Below are 18,357 nucleotides of genomic sequence, written 5' to 3'. Positions count from 1 at the left end.
CAGCGCTTGGGGGGACATGGCTTCCCCAGTCACTCCCCTCAAACCCCCGGGCAGAGAGCAGAGCGGGAGAGCCGGAGGCTTGGGGGGACATGGCTCCGAGGGAGCCACGTCCCCCCAAGCCACCGAGCAGAGAGCATAGCAGGAGAGCCGGCGGAGAGTAGAGCCGCTTGGGGAACTTGGCTCCACAAGCTGCCACATGGAGAGCAGAGAGGGAGAGCTGGCAGCTTGGAGGACTTGGCAGAGTGGGAGGCCATGGGACGGAGACAGAGCAGGAAGAGAAAACCAAGAGCGCGGGGAGCACCAGGAATGCTGGGAATCATAGTTCTGGTGGCAATTGGATCTCCTAGACACTAGAGCAAAGTGAGCCTAGAGCAAGTTACTGTTGCAGTGGGGGATGGAGGGAAAGCAAAGGTGAGAGACATAAGTAAAATCAGAGTGTCTAGGAAAAATTAAAGGGTAGATATCCTAAAACTTCCAGGAAATCTCTACCAATGAAGCAAAGAAAAAATAATGCCTCTATTATTCTGTGAGTAACAAACCAAACTGGGTTGGGGTCTCAGACAATTCGCTCATATGATTGCAAAGACAGACAGAAACTCCCGGATTGAAGAGGGCTCCCCTGAGGGCTCTCAGATTGGAGAGGGTGCAGGTTGAGCTGAGGGACCCACCTCCCGTGCACGAATCTTTGTGCACCGGGCCCCCAGTTTAACTATACTTGATGATTTAGCATCTTCTGTCTTTTATTATTTCCTACTACTATTTCAGGCCTTAAGCTTGTCTTCATTAACTAGATTGTAAAATTGAGAATAAACCACAAGAGTTTATTCTCATATTCCCCTTCACATTGCTTAGCACAGGGCTGTTTGATTATTTATTTATTTTTTTTTTTTTAAAAATTTAAATATATTTTATTGATTTTTTACAGAGAGGAAGGGAGAGGGATAGAGAGTTAGAAACATCGATGAGAGAGAAACATCGATTAGCTGCCTCCTGCACACCCCCCAATGGGGATGTGCCTGCAACCAAGGCACATGCCCTTGACTGGAATCGAACCCGGGACCCTTGAGTCCGCAGGCCGACGCTCTATCCACTGAGCCAAACCAGTCAGGGCAATTTTAAAAAATATTTTTATTTTTATTGATTTCAGAGAGGAAGGGAGAGGGAGAGAGAGATAGAAACATCAATGATGAGAGAGAATCATTGATCGGCTGCCTCCTGCACGCCCCCTACTGGGGATCAAGCCCACAACCCAGGCATGTGCCCTTGACCGGAATCGAACCCGGGACCCTTCAGTCTGCAGGCCGACGCTCTATCCACTGAGCCAAACCAGCTAGAGCTGATTTTTTTTAAAAAAAATCACGGCTCAATACTATATGTTCATGTTGACCAATGTCACCCCAATAAATTTAATAATAAAAATGAGTCTCAATAAAAGTCATTAAGAGACTTAGGTGAAAGGGACAGCTTATCTTCTAAATACTAGTTATTCATACAGTGCTGATTGTCCTTTTATCATTGAATCATCAACCCTGATGCTCTCTGTAATACCTAAGATAATGCCTTAGATTTCCTATGTATTGAATACAATTTCGTGACTGCTCTTGCAGTAATTTCACTGATAAAGGGATGAATAGCTTTTGTTTGGTGACTGTTTTCCTTTGCATTTCCCAGGTACAGCAGCTACAGGTCTTGTTGCTACAAGCCCATGGAGGTACCCTGCCTGGATCTATAAAGTAAGAGTCATATATTAATTTTAAATGTAAATTCTAGCAAAGCCTATTTCTCCTGATGGTTGTTTTCCCCTCTTATATTAAAGTTTCTAGTAGCACTGATGTCAAGGTAGGGATCTTACCAAACCTGCTGACTGTTTTGGACTTAGCTAGTTAGCTTTGAGTAAGCCTGATGTAATAGGAAGAACATAGGTTCTGGCCTCAGAAATTTATTTACTTAGTTAGTTAGTTAGTTAGTTAGTTAGTTAGTTAGTTAATCCTCACCTGAGGATATTTTTCCATTGATTTTTAGAGAGAGTGGAAGGGAGGGGGAGAGGCAGAGATAAATTACATCAATGTGAAAGAGACACATCGATGTAAGGGAGACACGTGGATTGGTTGCCTCCTGCACACACCCCAACTGGTACAGGGGATCAAGCCTTCAACTGAGCTTTGTGCCCTTGACCAGAATTGAACCTGGGACCCTTCAGTCTGCGGGACGACACTCTATCCACTGAGCCAAACTGGCTAGGGTTGGCCTCAGAAATTTGTTAATTGGAATTCTATGAGAAAGAGCTGTCTCTGCTCTCCCATTTATTTACTTGATTTTTTGTTTATATCCATATAGTCTCATGGGTATTTATTATTTGTTTTATTGCTCAAAGTGTTCATGCTTTGTCCACTAGGACCTCCCTTAGGGTGGCTCTTGTGTTCTTTAAAATGTCCTCAACTTTTTGAGCATTTCCATAAAATGTTCTACACCTATCTTGTATTTTTGCCACCCCAGTCTGGAATCAACCAAATCTCCAAGGAGCCATGGTATTTTTTTAAATTGAAAATGGTGTTTATAAACCAGATCTGGGCATATAGGTGTGCTCATTGTTACTGGGGTGTCACTACTTCTAGGTGCCCTCAGTGAGTAATGCTAGGAAATACCTGTATGCATAGTAACACACATATGCTCCTATCTATATTTTTATATCTATGTACCTGTATAAACAAGGTGGGGCAAAAGTAGGTTTACAATTGTGAGTACATGAAATAGAGGTTATTCTTGCATTATTATTTATTATTGTATTATTTTCCATACAAACAACTGTAAATCTACTTTTGCCCCACCCTGTATATTAAAAACCAGGATTTTATACTAATACCTCTGACTCCAGTCCAACACTCCAGGGTTCATTTTAGCCTTCCTCTCCTTATTTATAAACTTCTTTCTTCAACAGTGATTATCTGAAATCTATTTACTACTTGTTCTGTTCTAGTATACATATAAAGTAGTTTCAGGATTGCTAGCCCATACCCCTGTGAGAAACACTTGTATGAATTAGATTATGTACTGTTCTTTTTGTCTTTAGGCTTAGATTATCTAGGCAAGGTGCTATTTCCAACAGTCACTTTGTGTTTCATTTTGGGTCCCCTCTACATCTTGGTTGGCTTTAATTGTTTATATTTTGGATATAAAGGTATGTGAATTATTATGATGCTCTAAGTCAGAGTTATACAGAAAGATATACTCAGAGCAGAGAAATGCGAATCAGAACCATGATGAGATCACTGTACACCCATTAGGATGACTATTATAAAAACAAAACAGGAAATAACCAATGCTGTCAAGGATGTGAGGAGGATGTAGAGAAATTAGAACTTTTGTGCACTGTTGGAGGAGTTGTAAAATGGTATAACTGCTATGGAAAAGAGTATGGAGTTTCCTCAAACAATTTAAATAGAATGCCATATGATCTAGCAATTTTACTTCTGGATATACACCTAAAAGAATTGAAAGCAGGGTCTCAAAGAGATATCTGCACTCCCATGCTCCCAACAGCCAAGAGGGGGAAGCAACACAATGTCCATCAACAGATGAATGAATAAATGAATGTGGTGTATTCATACAATGGACTATTATTTAGGCTTATAAAGGAAGGAAATTCTGACACATGCTACAGCATGAATGAATCTTGGAAACATTATGCTAAGTGAAACAAGATAATTACAAAAGACAAATACTGTATGATTTTTCCCCCATATGAGGTACTTATAGCAATCAAATGAAAGTAGAATGATGTTTGCCAGGGGCTGGGGAGAGGAGGAAATGGGAGCTCCCCCCTGTCATGCACAGAGTAGGGCCGATAGGGGAGTTGGGGCACCGCCCCCTGTCACACACAGAGCAGGGTGGATCAGGGGGTTGGGGCGCCGCCCTCTATCACCCACAGAGCAGGGCCGATCAGGGGGTTGGGGCGCCGCCACTGTCACACTCAGGGCAGGGCCGATGGGGAGGTTATGGCTCTACCCTGTCACACACAGAGAAGGGCCCGTGGGGGGGGGGTGTTGGGGCGCCGCACCCTGTCACACACAGAGCTGCAGGGCGGTCAGGGTGTTGGGGAGCTCCCCCCTATCAGGCACAGAGCAGGGCTGATCAGGGGGTTGGGGCGCCTTCCCCTGTCATGAACAGAGCAGGGCTGATAGGGAGGTTGTTGCCCCACCCCCTGTCACACACAGAGCCGCAGCGGATCAGGGGGTTTGGCGCTGCCCCCTGTCATGCTGATCCCGGTGCTGGGAGGCCTCGCGGGTCCGCTGATCCCGGTGCTGGGAGGCATATTACCCTTTTACTATATAGGATAGAGGCCTGGTGCACGGGTGGGGGCGGGCTGGTTTGCCCTGAAGGGTGTCCTGGATCAGGGTGGGGGTCCCCACTGGGGTGCCTGGCCAGCCTGGATGAGGGGATGATGGCTGTTTGCAGCTGGTCACACACCCTTCAGGGTGGGGTTCCCCACTGGGGTGCCTGGCCAGTCTGGGTGAGGGGCTGAGGGCTGTTTTCAGGCTGGTCGGTGACTGAAGCTCCCAACCGCTCCTTTTTTTCTTTTTCTTTTTCTTTTTTATTCTGGGCCAAGGCCTCTGCTGCTGAAAGCAGGTATCTGGTTTGTTTCGGTTCTATAATCGAAACACTGTATCATCTCCAGCTCTGAGATCCCGACCGGCTGAAAGCTGGTTTCTGGGGTTTTGTTTAGCTTCTATATTTGTTACAATGTTTCAAGCTGCCAGCTCAGAGGCCGGCAGCGGCAGGCGGGGAACATTGGAATCCTCCTTCACTGAAGCAAGCAAGCCTCATGTTCGCTTCCAGCTGCCTGGCTGCCGGCCGCCATCTTGGCTGGCAGTTAATTTGCATATCGCCCTGATTAGCCAATGGGAAGGGTAGCGGTCGTACGCTAATTACCATGTTTCTCTTTTATTAGATAGGATACACACACACACACACACACACACACACACACATACATACACTGCAGCCTCTATGTAATTGCCAAATATTGGAGACAATCTAAATGCCCATATATAGGAGGAAGGTTGAATATATATGACATAAAATTTACCATCTTAATCATTTTTAAGTGTACAGTTCAGAAGTGTTATGTATAGTCAAATTGTGGTGCATTGAATCTCCAGAACTTTTGCTTCTTGCAAAACTGAAACTCCATATTCATTAAACAACTCCCCACCCCCACCCCCATCTATTCTTTTGCAGTTTTCTGCCAATGCTCGTATTTATAGAATGCTCTTTACCGTCACCCATATTTTCTTATAGTTTTCTTGTACGTTTTTTCTTTTTTTTAAATTATGGTAAATAACATAAAATTTACTATCTTAACCATTTTTGGTGCACAGTTGAGTAGCATTAAGTATATTTACTTTGTTGTGAAACAGATCTCCAGAACTTTTTCATCTTCTAAAACTGAAATTATATACCCATTAAACAATAACTCCTTGTGCCCTTTCTCCTCAGCCCCTGGTAACCACCATTCTACTTTCTGTTTCTATGAACTTGACTACTTTAGATATCTCATATAAGTGGAATCATACAGTGTTTGTCTTTTTGTGACTGGCTTTTTTCATTGATTATACAGTGTGGGGCAAAAGTAGGTTTATAGTTCGTATGAAAAGTAATACAATAATCCTATATGATACAAGGCTAATATGCAAATTGTCCCCTCGGAAGTTCTACCGACGGGAGTTCAACCGCTCACTGTGACATGCACTGACCACCAGCAGGCGCTGCGGAATGAAGGAAGGCCCTGGCTGGCAGCTGGCAGCCAGGGAAAGGGAGGCCCTGATCGCTGGACAGGCCTAGGGACTCTACGTGTGCACGACTTTCGTGAACTGGGCCTCTAGTTAATAAATAATCTAAGAATAAATTCTTTGTATTTTGCATAACCCCGATTGTATACCTACTTTTGCCCCATCTTGTAAATACCATTTCTTGTGTATTCATTCATTCATCAATGGACACAAGGTGCTTTTTGGAAATTGTGAATAATGCTGCTATGAACATAGGTGTGCAGATGTCTCTTTAAGACCCTGCTTTTGATTCCTTTGGATATGTAACCAAAAGGAGAATAACTGGATCATATAGTAATTCCATTAAAACTTTTTATTTAAATCACCATACTATTTTCCATAGTGGCTGCATAATAGTCACCCTAATTTTGGCCCTTATTTTTAATAGTTCTTTATATATTGGTGAATATTAGTTCTTTTTAGTGTATTTTTCTTCAAGTGTATTCTCTCTTACTTTGTTTATAGTGTTTGTTATGCAAAATTTTTTAATTTTTATGTAGTGAAAAGTTTATCAGTCATTTTTTATTGCTTCTGGATTCCTTAGCAACTTTATTGAGATAATTTGTATACCTGAAAATTCACTCATTTTAAGTACAATTCAATGACTTTTATTTTTTAAAACATGTTTTTATTGATTTCAGAGAGGAAGGGAGAGGGAGGGAGAGATAGAAACGTCAATGAGAGAATCATTGATTGGCTGCCTCCTGTGCACACTCTTTACTGGGGGTTGAGCCCACAAACCAAGCATGTGCTCTTAATGGGAATCGAATCTGGGACCCTTCAGTCCGCAGGCTGACGCTCTATTCTCTGAGCCAAACCACCTAGGGCAATTCAGTGACTCTTAGTAAATTCACAGAGTTGTACAACTATCACCACAACCCAATTTTAGAACATTTCCATCACCTCAAAATGATCCCTTCTGTCCATTTGCAGTCACTCCTGTTCCCACTCCCAGCCCCAGCCAACCACTAGCCTGCTTTCTGTTCCTAGAGATTTGCCTATTGTGAACATATCATATACATGGAATCATAGAGTATGTGGACTTTTTGTCTGGCTTCTTTCACCTATAATATTTCTGAGATTCATCCATGTTGTATCATGTATCAGTACTTCATTCCTTTTTATTGCTGAATAGTATTTCATTGTCTGGATAGACCATATTTTGTCTATCCATTCAGCAGTTGATAAACTTTTTGGTTGTTTCAACTTTTTGGCTATTATGAGTAATGCTGCTATGAGTATTCACTGGCAAGTTTTTGTGTGGGCATGTGTTTTTTATTGGATAGATACCTAGAAGTGGAATTGCTGGGTCATATGTTTAAGAAAATGCCAAACTGTTTTCCAAAGTGACACTGTTTACATTCTCCTCATGCTTCTGGAGTTTGATTCATAGTTAGAAAACCTTTTCCTATACCAAGGTTAAAGAGGAATTCACCAATGTTTTCTTCTAGTCCTTATGTTGGTTTTATGTTTTACTTTTTATTTGGAGTTTATTCGTGTGAATGGTGTGAGCCTATTGTTTTTACTAACTTTATTTTTAGTAACCCTTAATCATTTTTATGATTATAAAAGTGATACACTGCTATATTTAGAAAGTATAAAAAATAAATATTAAAATTGCCATAATTTTGTCTCCCACAGATGATCACCTTTGTCTTTGTAATTCTCCCCCTTTTGGTAATTTAACCTTGATTTCCTTGGTAATATTTTAAGAATGCTGGATAAAGAAACTGAGGAAAGCTGGGTTCTCCCAAAGGGTCTCTTAAAGACCTATTCTAGTATACTTGGTTTAGAAGCAATTGGCCCATCTTCCTTTCCTTTCAATTTAGCACAGGCCTATTTCATGTAACACAAGACTAATGAAGATCATGCCAGACTTCCAACAACCTAGGATATACTATAGGATATACTTATTGCTGCAAGAGTAATCGATTCTAAGAAACAGTTGATGAATCAAACAATTGAAATCAGTTCAATGTTTTACAGAGAAATAAATATGCTACTTTTATCTCAAAAATATGTTTATATTTTAGAGACCTTTCATAAGTCTTTTAACAAAATGTACAATTTATATACATGGTTTTTTTAATTTTTGTCCTTGTATCATATTATATTTTTTAATGTGTGTCATTGAAGCTTTTATATTGATTTTCTGCAAGTGTTTATCAATTTGCACATGCTCAGCTAACTTGAATTCCTACTTTGGCAATTAAATAGCTTGTGAAAGAGGAAACACTGGTTTTCCATTGTATTTTTCCCCATTTAGAGAAGCCTTAGAAATGTTAGGGGGAAAATGTACAGGGATGTAATGTACAGCATATGGAACATAGTCAATAATATCATAACTTTGTACAGTGACAGATGGTTACTAGACTTAATGCAGCTAGACTTAATGTTACTAGACTTTGTAAGCTATATAAATATCGAATCATGTTATACACCTGAAATTAATATGATATTTTATGTCAACTGTACTTTAATAAATATCATTACTTTGGAGCTTGTCAATTTTCATGAATGATGCATGGAAGTTTTCAGTTTAATAGTAGTAAGGAAAGAAGGAAATATCAGAGCAATTTAAAATAACACTAAATGTACTGATAGTTCATTTTTATAATACACATTTTAATTGAACATTCCTTCATAAGAGTCTTAGTAAATTTTTAACAGTGTATAGGCAGTCCTCAGGTTACATCGGATTCGACATACGTCGTTTCATGGTTACGTTGCCATCTCCCATTTACAGTATTTATAAAAAAAAATTTCATCATTTCGACGTATGTACATATGTGCTTTATATTTTTTATTATTTATTTACCACAAGTAAAGGTCAGAAATTGTTATCTTTCTTTTAAAATTTTTCACTGTTTCACTTCATTACTGCTGTGTATGTGCTCCATGTGAGTGACATAGGTGCTTATGTAGGTGGGTTCTGACTTATAGCGAAAATCACGTTACGTCACGCCGTAGGAACAGGTCTCCGACGTAACCCAAGGACCTACTATAATATGAGACCTTATGGTGTGACCTTGTTATTAACTTTTTGATAAAGATGCTTTATAAAATTCATGGAGGTCTTGTTTTGGCCAGGTGGCTCAGTTGATTGAAGCGTCTTCCTGTGCAGCAAAAGGTTTCGGGTTCAATTCCCTGTTGGGGCACATACCTAGGTTGAAGGTTCCTTCGCTCCCCAGTCAGGGCACATGCGGGAGGCAACCGATCAATGAGTCTCTCACATCAATATTTCTCTCTCCCACCCTCCCTCCGCCCCTCCCTCCCTTTCTCTCTCTAGAAATAAAAACATATTCTTAGATGATGATTTAAAAATATAATTCGTGGAGGCGAGAGGGCATCTGTTATTGTAATCATTTTTATCCTTTTATCCTCAATTGAGAACAGCTGTTCCCTGTCCTTTTACCCTTTATTATAGCCCTGACAGCTATTAGCTTTTCCCTTCAGTCTTCTTAAGATCAAATCTTTATATTTCTTCTGATCTTTTTTTAAATGTATTTTTATTGACTTTAGAAAGGAAGAGAGAGAGAGAGAGAAACATCAATGATGAGAATCATTTATTGGCTGCTTCCTGCACGCCCCCCACTGGGGAGTGAGCTCACAAACCTGGCATGTGCCCTGATCTGGAATCAAACTGTGACCTCCTGGTTCATGGGTCAACAATCAACCACTGAGCAACACTGACCAGGCTTTTCTGATCTTTTTTCACCAGTCCAATTTTTCAGTGTTTTGAATAGCTAATCCCGGTGGATTACAAAACAAACCCCAAAACTATACTACTTAATGGCCTGCTTCATAAGTCTGGGACCACTATGAAGTAATCTGCATAAATTCCAAAGGTTCTTATTTATATGCATCCTTGAAATTTTTTCTGTCCCTCCCTTCCACTCCTATTTGAAATGGATATTATTGTTGCCTCCACCCACTCTAAGCAATTTAAAACTAATAGACAAATGAACAGAAGGCTATGGGTCATCAGTTTCAAACAAGACAAGCACTTAAGAAGGGAGCGCTTATTTATGGAGAATTGTGAAATGAGCTCTTAGTGGCTACTGTTCACCATTTCAACGTTCTGACTTCAACTTTCTAAATTCTATTGGGACTAAACTCCACACTAAATAGGTAATTGACTTATGTTTATGAGGTAAAATTTAGACCCTACCTCCTCTGTACCTTTTTTTCCCCTACATTCCTAATCTTTAATGAGAGATTAAGAGTGGGAAGAAGGAGAAAACATGTGTCTTAGCTACAGTTAGCCTTCACTTCTTATCTATGTAGCACAAACAGAAAGATCCTAAACCAAGAGCCAAGGATAGAGGTTAGTTGTTCCTGTTGCAACCATATCTGGCCCTGAATCATTATTGTCCTCCAAATCATGATTTCACTTATATGTGGAATCTAATGAACAAAATAAACTAACAAACAAAAGAGAAACAGACTCATAGATTCAGAGAACAAACTGACAGATATCTGAGGGGAAGGGTGTTGGGGGACTGGGTGAAAAGGGTACAGGTATTAAGCAAAAAACAGACAACACAACAACTCATAGGCACAGACTACAGTATGGTGATTGCCAGAGGGAAAAGGGAGGAGAAGGAAGGTAGAAGGAGGCTAAAAGGGGGATAAATGGTGGTGGAAGGAGAATTGACTTGGGGTGGTGCAATATACAAATGATGTATTATGGAATTGTATACCTGAAACCTATATAATTTTATTAACCAATGTTACCCCAATCTATACTAATAAGAGCCTAGTTGGTCCTTGTGCCCTTGCGCAACGCCCTCACGTCATCACAAGATGTCCGCCACAAGATGGCCACCACAAGATGGCTATCACAAGATGGCTGGCAGGGGAGGGCAGTTGTAGGTGATCAGGCCAGCAAGGGAGGGCAGTTGGGGGCGAGATCAGGCCAGCAGGGAGGGCAGTTGGGGGTTTCCAGTCCTGCAGAGGAGGGCAGTTGGGAGCGACTGGGCCGGCAGGGGAGGGCAGATGGGGGTGATCAGGCTGGCAGGGGAGCAGTTAGGCGTCAATCAGGCCAGCAGCGGAGCAGTTAGGGGGCAATCAAGCTGACAGGCAGAAGCGGTTAGGGGCAATCAGGCAGGCAGGCAGGCAAGCGGTTAGGAGCCAGCAGTCCCAGATTGTGAGAGGTATGTCCGACTGCCAGTTTAGGCCCGATCCCAGATTGGAGAGGGTGCAGGCTGGGCTGAGGGACACCCCCACTCCCTGTGCACGAATTTCATGCATTGGGCCTCTAGTAAATTCAATAAAAATACATCCTTCCTATATAATAAAAGGCTAATATGCAAATAGACCAAACGGCGGAATGACTGGTCGCTATACAGTGCACTGACCACCAGGGGGCAGATGCTCAATGCAGGAGCTGCCCCCTGGTGGTCAGTGCACCAGAAGCTGGGCTCATGGCTGGCGAGCACAGTGGTGGTGGCAGGAGCCTCTCCCGCTTCCATGGCAGCACTAAGGATGTCTGACTGCAGGCTTAGGCCCGCTCCCCATCAGTCAGACATCCCCCAAGGGCTCCCGGACTGCGAGAGGGCACAGGTCGGGCTGAGGGATCCTCCTCCACCACCCCCCCCCAACACACACACACACACACACACACACACACACACACACACACCAGAAGTGCACAAATTTTGTGCAGCAGGTCTCTAGTAAAAAATAATAAAGTATTTCAGGTACGTGTGTCTTATTTTTACAATACATTCCCTGAATGAGAGAATAGATCGGAATAGACACACTTTTTCAGACTTTGGGGGGTAATTTTAAACCAACTGCCCCACCCAAAAGGCCTGTGGGATATAGTTTTATCCACCTTTGATATAAGTGTTATTAATCATGTATTTTTCTAATGTTACTTTCTTTCTTTGTTTTAGTGTGAAACCATCAGAGAATCTACAGTCTTTGATGGAGAAGAATCAGTCCCTGGTGGAGGAGAATGAAAAATTAAGTCGTGGTCTGAGTGAGGCAGTAGGTCAGACATCCCAGCTATTGGAGAGGATCATTGTGGTGAGATCCCAAGACTAAACTACTAGCAACCTGTACATTTACCAGCTTTAGTTTCTGAAATATTTAACATGCTTCTCATTATGAGAGGCAAGTTATATGGAAAGAAATGGATAGTATTACCATATCTTCCATCGACACCTCTGAGATAAATACATGGGCTTATATTCATACATACAGAAAAGTTAAAAGAATTGTACATTGAACACCTATATATCCACCACAAAGAATCTACATGAATCCCAATTTAAATAGGTTTGTTTTAAAATGCCAGAGAGGACAGAACTAGGTCCCTCTCACCTTAAGTCCTGCCTAATCTTTATCTATAATACCAACTAACTATTCCCTCAATAAGATTTTAGTTCCTCTCTATCTCACTTCCCCTATCATGGTCACATTCATATCCCATCCTAACAGTTATCGTGGTGAGATAGAATGGCTAGGAAATTAATTTTAATTCCTTTCACATATAGTTAACTTCCAAATAGTGGATCACTATGTAACTTATTACACTAGTCTGTATCCTACTATATGTCTGATAGTAACCTCCTGGATCAGTTCATGCTGGCTCTGTCAATAACGTTTTTCTACTGGTCTTAATACAATTCAGTTTTTGGTAGCACAATGATTGCCAGAAGCAAAAATGAGTTTCCACCAAAATGTGTGCTTCTTGTCAAGAAAGGGTAAGCTGCTTAAAGATTTCATTAAAGGGGGCCAAATCCTATGTCCATTGTATTGTCCATTATTAGCAGAAGAGTTAAAATGGGATTTAGGGGATTTTTATATATAGTTTTCTGTCTCCATGAGGCATTTTATGCCTTTGAAGTAATTCTAGAAGATGTGTCTCACATGATTGTGAGTGTGGCAGCTGTAACATGCAGTACTTGTTATTCTAGCCACATACCCATCTGACCTTTACAAGATTGTTACAGTAGCTGCCCAATCAGATGTCCTATCAGAACTTCACAGCAAGCACAAATTTTTGTCCTATATAAACTGTTCTTCCCAAACAGTGCATTTAGCAGATTACAGATACTATGATTGGAATAAAACAGAAACTGTTGATTACCCAGTCCAAAACGTAGCTGCCTCTGCCATTTTTCTCTGCCATCATTCTTGTGCTTCTCCCTTTTTCTTACTTTCTTTTGTTAAAACTAGCCTACCATATCAGATAGTTTAATGTGAAAAAACTCAGCTCATATGCAATTTGAGATACTTTTATGCCCTTCTGCTGGGACCAGGAAACAGTATACTGTAGGAGGCAGTTTAAAGTAAGTGTTTGATGTTTTTTTGGGTTTTTTTTGCAAACAGCAGGGTGTAGCATGCCAGGAACTATTGCTTTCTCCTTCACTTGCAAAATTCTCTATGGAATTGAGGCTTCACACTCCAACCCATAGTTTGTGCTTCATGGCAAACATTAGACCCAGCTGCTTAGATGGTATTTTTAGTATTTCATGTTGACTGAAGGGCTACTTTCATGTTTGTTATAAAACACATTTCTCACTAAATAAATAAAGCCCATTAAATCCTCTATTATAGCAAAGGAGGCAGCCTCTCTACCTGGCTTTTATTTTTTATTATTATTTTTTTAATTAAATCTTTATTGTTCAGATTATTACAGTTGTTCCTCTTCCCCCCCCCCTTAGCTCCCCTCCACCCGGTTCCCACCCCACCCTCCGCCCTCACCCCCGCCACTGTCCTCATCCATAGGTGCACGATTTTTGTCCAGTCTCTTCCCGCATCCCCCACACCCCTTTACCCCCCAAGAATAGTCAGTCCACTCCCTTTCTATGCCCCTGATTCTATTATAATCACCAGTTTATTCTGTTCATCAGATTATTTATTCACTTGATTTTTAGATTCACTTGTTGATAGATGTGTATTTGTTGTTCATAATTTGTATCTTTACCTTTTTCTTCTTCTTCCTCTTCTTAAAGGATACCTTTCAGCATTTCATATAATACTGGTTTGGTGGTAATGAACTCCTTTAGCTTTTCCTTATCTGTGAAGCTCTTTATCTGACCTTCAATTCTGAATGATAGCTTTGCTGGATAAAGTAATCTTGGTTGTAGGTTCTTGGCATTCATCACTTTGAATATTTCTTGCCACTCCCTTCTGGCCTGCAAAGTTTTTGTTGAGAAATCAGCTGACAGTCATATGGGTACTCCCTTGTAGGTAACTGACTGTCTTTCTCTTGCTGCTTTTAAGATTCTCTCTTTGTCTTTTGCTCTTGGCATTTTAATTATGATGTGTCTTGGTGTGGTCCTCTTTGGATTCCTTTTGTTTGGGGTTCTCTGAGCTTCCTGGACTTGTAAGTCTATTTCCTTCACCAGGTAGGGGAAGTTTTCTGTCATTATTTCTTCAAATAGGTTTTCAATATCTTGCTCTCTCTCTTCTTCTGGCACCCCTATAATTCGGATGTTGGTACGCTTGAAGCTGTCCCAGAGGCTCCTTACACTATCTTCGTATTTTTGGATTCTTTTTTCATTTTGCTTTTCCAGTTGGGTGTTTTTTGCTTCTTCATATTTCAAATCTTTGACTTGATTCTTGCGATCCTCTAGTCTGCTGTTGGAACTCTGCATAATATCCTTTATTTCAGTCAGTGTATGCTAAATTTGTAGTTGGTCCTTTTTCATAACCTTAAGGGTCTCACTAGATTTCTTGAGGGTCTCACTACATTTATCGGCGGTCTCACCAGACTTTTTGAGGGTCTTACTAAATTTATCGGCAGTTTCTCGAAAGTTCTTGAAAAACCTTAAAAGTGTGGTTTTGAACTCTATATCCAGTAGTTTGCTTTCCTCCATTTCTGTAATTTGTGTCCTGTTTCTTTGTCTCCGCATTTTTTATGCTTCCCTGTGTTGATAGAGTCGCTTTCTGTGCTAGGTGTCCTATAGGGCCCAGTGTCTCAGCCTCCCCAATTACCTGAGGTGGACACTCTTGGTGCACCCCCTTATGGGCTTTGTGCACAGTCTTGTTGTAGTTAAGCCTTGATTGTTGTTGGTATCACTGGGAGGAATTGACCTCCAGGTCAGTTGGCTGTGAGAATCAGCTGTGTCTGCAGTGGGAGAACTTCTGTGCTGGAAACACCCCTCCGTGGCAAGACTTGCTTCAGTGGGACTTTGGTGGTCACTGAGTCTTCCCCCTGAGTGTGTCCTTTATGGATCCGAGGAGCTGAAATCTGGATGATCCCACTCTGACCACCGGGCACACTGGCTCCTGGATCTCTAAGGAGGTGCTAATCTAGCCTCTGCCTGAGGCTACCCAGCAGGAGCTCAGCTGTGAGGCAATGCAAGTTGCCCTGGGGCCTTGGGCCAGCTGCAAGTTTCTTTGGTAATTTTCAGATTGCAAAGGGCCAGGCCTTTCATATGTAAAAGCCAGCACACAGCTTGGGCAGGGCGGAGGTCCCAGGGGATCAACAGGGCGGAGCAAGCAGCTATGGCTGCCCTCAGAGGCCCCACTTCTCAGTGTCCCAGCAATCGGTGCAAGCACCTCCGAGAGAAAGCTGCCCTCGAGTTCCGACCGATGCCAGACAGTCCAGTTTCTCCCGTATGAGTCTGGGTCCCCAGAGACTCGCCCAGAACTGGAGCTCAGAGTTTGAGACTCCCTACCGATTGAAAAAGACAACCGTGTCCTCAGCCACCAGCCCTCTCCGCATGCACCTCCGTACCTCTGTACTTTACTTCTGCACCTCAGCTCCTCTGAGTTTCGGTATGCCTTTCTCTTTCCTTCTAGTTGTAGAATTTCCACTCAGCCAGCCTTCCTGTGGTTCTGGATGATGTCCATTCTGTCTTTTAGTTGTATTCTTGAAGTGGTTGTGCTAAGCAGCAATCTCCGGTGTTTACCTATGCCGCCATCTTGGTTTTCTCTCTACCTGGCTTTTAAACTATAGAAGTAGGAGAGAAGTCATAATTAAGTGAGGCTATCAGGCACTGTCGCTGATGATCTCCTCGGTCTTTGTTACAGACAGAACAAGCAAATGAAAAAATGAATGCCAAGCTAGAAGAACTCAAGCAGCATGCAGCGTAAGTTTCTTACCAGATATTTGTTACTGACCTTATAGCACATAATATGTAATCTTAGATGCTCTGGCCTTGACAGTGTGATTAACTCTTGGGTTCCTTTGCTTGAATTTTCAGCTGTAAAGTGGATCTTCAAAAGCTAGTGGGAAATTTGGAAGACCAGGAATTAAAAGAAAATGTAGAGAAAATTTGTAACCTACAGCAACTGATTAACCAGATATCGGTAAGCCAAGTAGGGACAGTATAAACAGTCCTATTGTTTTTTTTTGTTTCTCTCTTTTTATTTTTTCATTTTTCAATTACAGTTGACATACAATATAATATTGGTTTCAGGTGTACAACCCAGTGATTAGACATCTATAGAACTTACAAAATGATAACCCTGATAAATCTAATAACCATCTGACACCACATAGAAGGTGCAAAGTCAGCCACTGCCTAGAGCCACCCTGCATGAGCTATTTGTATTAAGCTTGGAGGTGCCCAGGTGAGGCTGGACTGTTAAGCAAGGCAGGCTCATGCTAGTGCTGGGTCTTAGGCCTTTTATTGATAGATTTGGGGCATGCTGACCGAGCTGTAGCTTGTTTGAGAGATTTTAGCAAAGCCTGAAGCCTGAGCAAGGACAGGCCATTCATATGCAAAAGTCACTGCTCACAGGTTGGGTGGGGCTGCAAATTGGATGGGGTGGGGTCTTAGGGAATCCCCAGGGTGGAGCAAGCAGATATGGCTGCCAGTCAGCCCCACGTGAACAATGACCCCTGTGAGCACCTCTGAGAGAAAGCTGACCCCAAGTTTCTGCCCTGATGCTGAATAGTCCAGTTCCTCCTCTTATGTGTCTGGGTCCCCCAGAGCCTCACCCTGGAGCTGGAGCTCAAAGGAAGTAGGACCTTGTAAGTTCAGTTCATGTGCCAGCTTTTTAAAAGGAACACCTGGGCCCAGCTGGTGTGGCTCAGTGGTTGTGCATCAACCTATGAACCAGGAGATTACGGTTCGATTTCTGGTCAGGGCACATGCCTGTGTTGGGGGCTCAATCCCCAGTGGGGAACATGCACAAGGCAGCAAATCAATGATGTTGCTATCTCATCATTGATGTTTCTATATCTCTTTCCCCCTCCCTTCCTCTCTGAAAGCAATAAAAATATGTTCAAATGAAAAAAACAACAAAGGTACACCTGGATCTCCAGCAGCCTCCATGTCCCTGAGCCCTAATTCCTGCTGGTTTTTACAGCTGGTAGTTATCCCCACTGGTCTTCCCAGCTCTGGAATTTTGGGCTACGGGGCTGGTGTGAGGCTGGGACACCTCTGCATAGACGATCTCCCTCTAGATTACAAAAATAGCCCACGTGGGTGCCAGTCGAGCCCATTCCATGCCTCTTCCCCTCTTACTAGTCTCAACGCACTTCTTTACTTCTCTAGTTGTAGGACTTACATTCAGCCAACTCTCAGGCATTACTGAATGATTTTTTTAAATTTTAGTTGTAATTTTGATGTGGTTGTGGGAGACAGCAAGTACAGGCATTTACCTACACTGCCATCTTGGTTCCTCGAGTGTTTTGGGTTTTCTGGGGGTTTTTTTTTTAAGAGAGAGAAGAAGGGAGGTAGAGAGATAAAGCCTTTATCTGAGTCTGTTTCTGTTCTGCTTGTTTATTTTCTTTTTAGGTTCCACATATAAGTGAAATCATATGGCATTTGTCTTTCTCTGTGTTACTTTTTTCACTTGGTACAATACCCTCTAGAGCAGCGGTTCTCAACCTGTGGGTCACGACCCTTTGGGGGTCAAATGACCCTTTCACAGGGGTCACCTAAGACAATTGGAAAACACATATAATTACACATTGTTTTGTGATTAATCACTATGCTTTAATTATGTTCAATTTGTAACAATGAAATTGGGGGTCACCACAACATGAGGAACTGTATTAAAGGGCCTCGGCATTAGGAAGGTTGAGAACCATTGCTCTAGAGCCATTCTATCTTTATATTGGAGAATTTAATCCATTTGCAGTTAAAGTAATTTTTTTTATTTTTTTATTTTTAACTTTATTATTTTTTAAACTTATTTTTATTTTATTGTCTAAAGTTTTACATATGTCTCCTTTTCCTCCAATTTACCTCCCCCCAGCCGATCCCACCCCAGGCAAGCCCCCACCTCCCCAGTGTCTGTGTCCATGGTTATGCTAATATGCATGCATATAAGTCCTTTGGTTGCTCTCTAACCCCCCCTACCTTTTTTTATTTATTGATTAAGGTATTACATGTGTCCTTTAAAGTAATTTTTGATCTGGGGCCAAGCCCCTTGCACGAATTTCGTGCATCGAGCCTCAAGTTGTAGATAATACAACAAACATGGATGCATATGTCTTTTTGACTGAGTGTTTTGGTGTCTTCAGATAAATACACAGAAGTAGAGTTACTGGGTACTTCATTGTCTCTCTGTTTTAGAGTCTAATTTGTCTGGTATGCAGTGCTTCCCCAGTGTT

At 41.9% G+C, this 18,357-nt stretch overlaps 1 protein-coding gene across 6 annotated transcripts in view; it reads left to right on the top strand.

Moving 5' to 3' along the window:
* Window positions 1-18,357, top strand: part of KIF4A (kinesin family member 4A) — a 175,038-nt gene that overhangs the window by 87,331 nt on the left and 69,350 nt on the right. For all 6 annotated transcript variants that reach the window (XM_023764470.1, XM_023764481.1, XM_023764474.1 and 3 more), the window contains 4 exons: window positions 1,672-1,733; window positions 11,729-11,861; window positions 15,822-15,880; window positions 15,995-16,100. In XM_023764470.1, the coding sequence (XP_023620238.1) occupies window positions 1,672-1,733; window positions 11,729-11,861; window positions 15,822-15,880; window positions 15,995-16,100 (360 nt within the window). The remainder of the gene's footprint in view (window positions 1-1,671; window positions 1,734-11,728; window positions 11,862-15,821; window positions 15,881-15,994; window positions 16,101-18,357) is intronic.

This window comes from Myotis lucifugus, unplaced genomic scaffold (genome assembly GCF_000147115.1).
Source record: "Myotis lucifugus unplaced genomic scaffold, Myoluc2.0 scaffold_4, whole genome shotgun sequence".
Lineage (NCBI taxonomy): Eukaryota > Metazoa > Chordata > Mammalia > Chiroptera > Vespertilionidae > Myotis > Myotis lucifugus.
Note: the sequence above shows the minus strand (reverse complement) of the source record. Positions and strands in the feature narration are given on the sequence as shown.